The sequence below is a fragment of the Sinocyclocheilus rhinocerous genome, unplaced genomic scaffold (genome assembly GCF_001515625.1).
Source record: "Sinocyclocheilus rhinocerous isolate Xijiao unplaced genomic scaffold, SAMN03320098_v1.1 scaffold2168, whole genome shotgun sequence".
In the NCBI taxonomy this organism is placed as follows: Eukaryota; Metazoa; Chordata; class Actinopteri; order Cypriniformes; family Cyprinidae; genus Sinocyclocheilus; species Sinocyclocheilus rhinocerous.
Genome location: NW_015655510.1, coordinates 49,706 through 54,251, shown reverse-complemented (window position 1 = coordinate 54,251; position 4,546 = coordinate 49,706). Strand labels below are relative to the sequence as shown.

The 4,546-nt window shown below is 31.7% G+C and overlaps 1 protein-coding gene across 1 annotated transcript in view; it reads right to left on the bottom strand.

The window, feature by feature from the left end:
• LOC107718365 (protein SZT2-like) overlaps positions 1-4,546 on the bottom strand; it is a 64,404-nt gene that overhangs the window by 11,136 nt on the left and 48,722 nt on the right. The window contains exons 20-23 of the mRNA XM_016525412.1: positions 3,449-3,662; positions 2,048-2,231; positions 1,832-1,954; positions 209-737 (exon numbers count right to left, since the gene is read on the bottom strand). Coding sequence (XP_016380898.1) covers positions 209-737; positions 1,832-1,954; positions 2,048-2,231; positions 3,449-3,662 — 1,050 coding nt within the window. The remainder of the gene's footprint in view (positions 1-208; positions 738-1,831; positions 1,955-2,047; positions 2,232-3,448; positions 3,663-4,546) is intronic.

Sequence of the window (4,546 nt, the reverse complement as noted above, 5' to 3'; positions counted from 1 at the left end):
AATTTATTTTAAATTAAATTAAATTAAATTTAGTGTTTTCAAGTATTTGTTGAAAAAGAAAAGAAAAAAAAAACCTATTAAGACCCTATTTTGTACCTATTTGTGGAAAGTGCCTGCTAGAGAACAAAGAGAAAGGAATATAAAATGTTAGATGAATGGGTGTGAAAGATGTTCTTAGAGGTGAAGGGCAGTGGATGTGTTTTCATACCAGCTGCGGGTCAATCTCAGAAACCGATCTGCTCTGCACAGCATCCAGCAGCTCTTCCAGTTCACCGAAGGTCAGCTTGCTGAGTTTGAGTTTATCCAGAGCCAAGTACTCTCCATGAAAGAGCCTCCTCCAGAGGTTATCCCTGCGGCAGTGGCCCATGGCCTGCTCCACGCTGCTCTGAATCTGCCGGCGAGCAGACAGCACCTCCGAACTGAGCAGGGGGAAGAGAGGACACAGGTAGAAGAGCCCCTGGGAGTCGTCTGTGTCTGCGTCTGCGTGCAGGAGGCTCTCCATGGGGTCAGACTCAGGGCTGGCTGCAGGGGTGACGGGGGCGGTGGTGTCCTCCCACAGGTCCAGTTCAGATTCCCGCTCCCCCGGGCTGCCAGCCTCCATCTGCTCCACAGGGATGCGGCTGCTGAGGTCACCGGGGTCACGGTGGATCTGCGGAAGCTTCTTAAAGCGCCGCATGTCTGCAGTCAAACGCGGGAACAGCTCCCTCTGACTGGTCATGATCACATAGAAACGCAGCCTGAAACCAGTACAAACAGAAAAATTTTAATTTAACAGAAAACAGGAAGTCAGAATAAACCCAAATATCTGAATAAACATCGATGTTTCCCCCATCAGTGCACTTTATTCCAAAATTTGCTTTTATAATCTATAATGAAAATGTAATTACTTTCTCCACTTTTCTTTTCTGCTGACATAACCGTGCAGCTGGGGAAAAAATAATTACTTTATTTCTTAATACATAATATTTTCTAGAATAAATAATTTCATATGATCTATAATAATACTTATTAATATTTTTATTTACAATACATAATAATAATAATTATTATTAATATTATATATTGATTAATATAATATTTGTATTAAAATATTTTATTATTTAAAAATATTAATATTTATTAATATTGTTAATATTTTATAAATAAAATAATACATTACTATTTATTTATAATAATACATCAATATCATCATTAATAACATAATTTATAAATTCATATTATCCAGAATAAATAAATAAATAAATATGATCTATAATATTATTTATTTATTATTTATGATTTTAAAAAAAATATTAATATTTATTATTGCTATTGTTATTATTCATACTAATTAAAAATAATAATACAATAATATTTATTTATTGTAGTGTAAATAATATAAATATTATTATTGTATTATTTACACTACAATAAATAATACAATAATATTTATTTATTGTAGTGTAAATAATATAAATATTAATATTATATTAATATTATTTATTTAGATATGTATTATTATTATTTATAATAATTTTTAATTTATAGTAATGCTACAAATAATACCCATATTATTATTATTATATACAATATTATATAACAAAAATGGACGGAAATGGATACATGGCATCCAAAAGTCCCAGAAGTCTATATCGTTTTCCTCTGATTATTCAGTTTCATGCAGAAAATACCTCACATCACAGAAGTGAACTATATTGCAAATGTTGTTTCATGTTGTTCTCGCCTGCTGTTTAAATGTATTAACGGCTGTACTGAGTTATTTACCAATATAGTGTTTAACTGATGCCATAATGTGCTTCACAAAGTCACTGTATTCCTCGTTTGTTTGTACCTGAGCAGGTGTCTCTCTCCCTCAGACTGCTCCTCAAACGGGGCGGCGTTATGACAAACCAGCAGCGACACGTCAAAGTCATCATGGTGTCGCAATCCCTCCAAGTCTTTAAATGAGCCAGAGCTTCACGAGAATGATATTAGGATATATGATATGAACGATATATATGAAATGACAACATCACTTGCTCAAACTAGGAGTGAACAGTTAAAGTACCTGTTCCACAGAGCGACCAGTGCGTACTCGTGCAGGTCTGCGCTCGGCGCCCCCTTCTTGTTATCGGTGGTAACTGCAGCTTTAGACATGCGCAAGGGCTTCATCCCGTAAGTGCCTGCGTGATCAGTGATGTAATTATACAGCTGATGTGCTGTGATCATTCCCGTAGATATGGAGAAACTCCCTAGGACACATGAAAAGCATATTATGCATGACTGGCAAAAACAAGAAAAACACCAAAGAATAAATATAACATTAACTATATCCTATCAGTGGGTGAATCTGGTTGAAAACGTCCAGGTCACATTTTAACCCAAAATAAAAAAATACAAAATTATATTTTGCATAACAAAAAATAAAACCTTAGGACCACTGAGATTTGAGATATAATCAAAGTTTACACAAATTTTACACTTGAATCCAAGTTATTCTGTAACTGTCATTATTATTACTAATTAGATTCTCATGACTGTATTTTGACTATTTTTTTAACCAACAGCATAAAGTCACATGATGTATAAATACTTTACAATTTATATCCCACTATTAAACATACATTAATACATACATAAATAAGAAAATAAATGTCACTATTAAACATACATACGTAAATAGAATTATATATAAATATATGCCACTATTAAACATAAATAAAATTTAATTAGGTATAAGTATATCCCACTATTAAATAAATAAATGTCACTATTAAACATTCATACATAAATAAAAACATATATGAATACAAATATATCCCACTACAAATAAATAAATGCATATATTTGTGAATACAAATATATGCCACTATAAATAAATAAATATGAATATATCCCACTATAAATAAAGTTACTATTAAACATTCATACATAAATAAAAACATATATGAATACAAATATATGCCACTATAAATAAATAAATAATATATGAATATATCCCACTACAAATAAATAAATGTCACTATTAAACATACATATGTAAATAAAATTATATATAAATATATGCCACTATTAAACATAACTAAAATTAAATGAGGTATAAGTATATCCCACGATTAAACATAAATAAATAAATACTTGTCACTATTAAACATACATACATAAATAAAAGCCTTTATAAATACAAATATATGCCACTATTAAACATAAATAAATGAAATTATGTATAAATATATCCCACTATAATTAAATAAATAAATAAATACCTTTTTTTAAATAAATAAAACTATATATAAATATATGCCACTTTTAAAATAAATACATTGTTGTGAATTACTGTGACGGTGTCATGCAGCATTATTTTCACTTACAATGAGGCCAGACAAATGACAAGAAAAACACAAAAATAAAAATACAATCAACTATGTGCTAAAGCTGAAATAGATGGCCGTTTCTGACATGCGCTCACCCTGGAAGACGTGGTTGCGTCCGAACTTTGGGATGTGGGGGTGATGGGCGATGAAGCCCTCCAGAAAGGCCGTGAGCTGGTCCCCCTGCCGCAGGGTCATGTGACAGCCCACGAGGTACTGATGCACCACACGCAGGTGGAAGTCGTAGCTGAAGGAGTGAACGTGCATCAGATCCCGCACCTTATCGCACTCCTCGGTGAACAGCATGGACAGCTGAGGGCAGAAACACGCATGAACACAGTTACTGCAGGAGCAGAACACACCGCTGCATCACTCCACATCACCTGCGAGAGACCACTCGGATCAAAGGCATCAGAACCCCAGAGGAAGAACGCAAGCAGTAGCAGGAACATCATCCCATCAACTCCAGATCCTCAAAACCTAATGAAAGAGTTTCTCTGCAGATGGTCAAATGAAACCAGCCTCACATCGAAGTCTGCCCGAAAAAAAAACACTTCCAGGCCACATTTCAACCCAACATCAAAAGAAAATAAATATGAAATTATATTTTGCATAAAAATTAACCCTTGCTAAGGACCATTTAGATTTGTGACATTATTTTCATGACAAATAATCAGATTTTACACTGTAATACATTCAAGTTCTATTATTACTAATTACATTTTCATTACTGTAATATGTAAAAACTACCATGACATATTTTATACTTTACAATTTAAATAATATATTAAATATATATATATATATATATATATATTAAATAATATAAACAATAGTGTACGTTTCATATTATAGTAATAATATCTCCAAAATCGTACTATAATACATCAAAACATTTGCATATATAATACATCAAACCATCTACATAAATAAATAGTCACTATTAAACGTATATAAATAAAAAACAAAAATATATATGCTACTATTAAACATAAATAAATAAACAAACAAACAAAAATGTAACAAATTCATAAATTTAGAAAGTATATAAATAGTATGCCACTATTAAACAAACAAACGAATGAACAAATAAATTTATTAATTAAAAAGTATATAAATTAGTGCTGTCAAACGATTAATCGCATCCAAAATAAAAGTTTTTGTTTACATAATATATGTGTGTGTACTGCGTATAT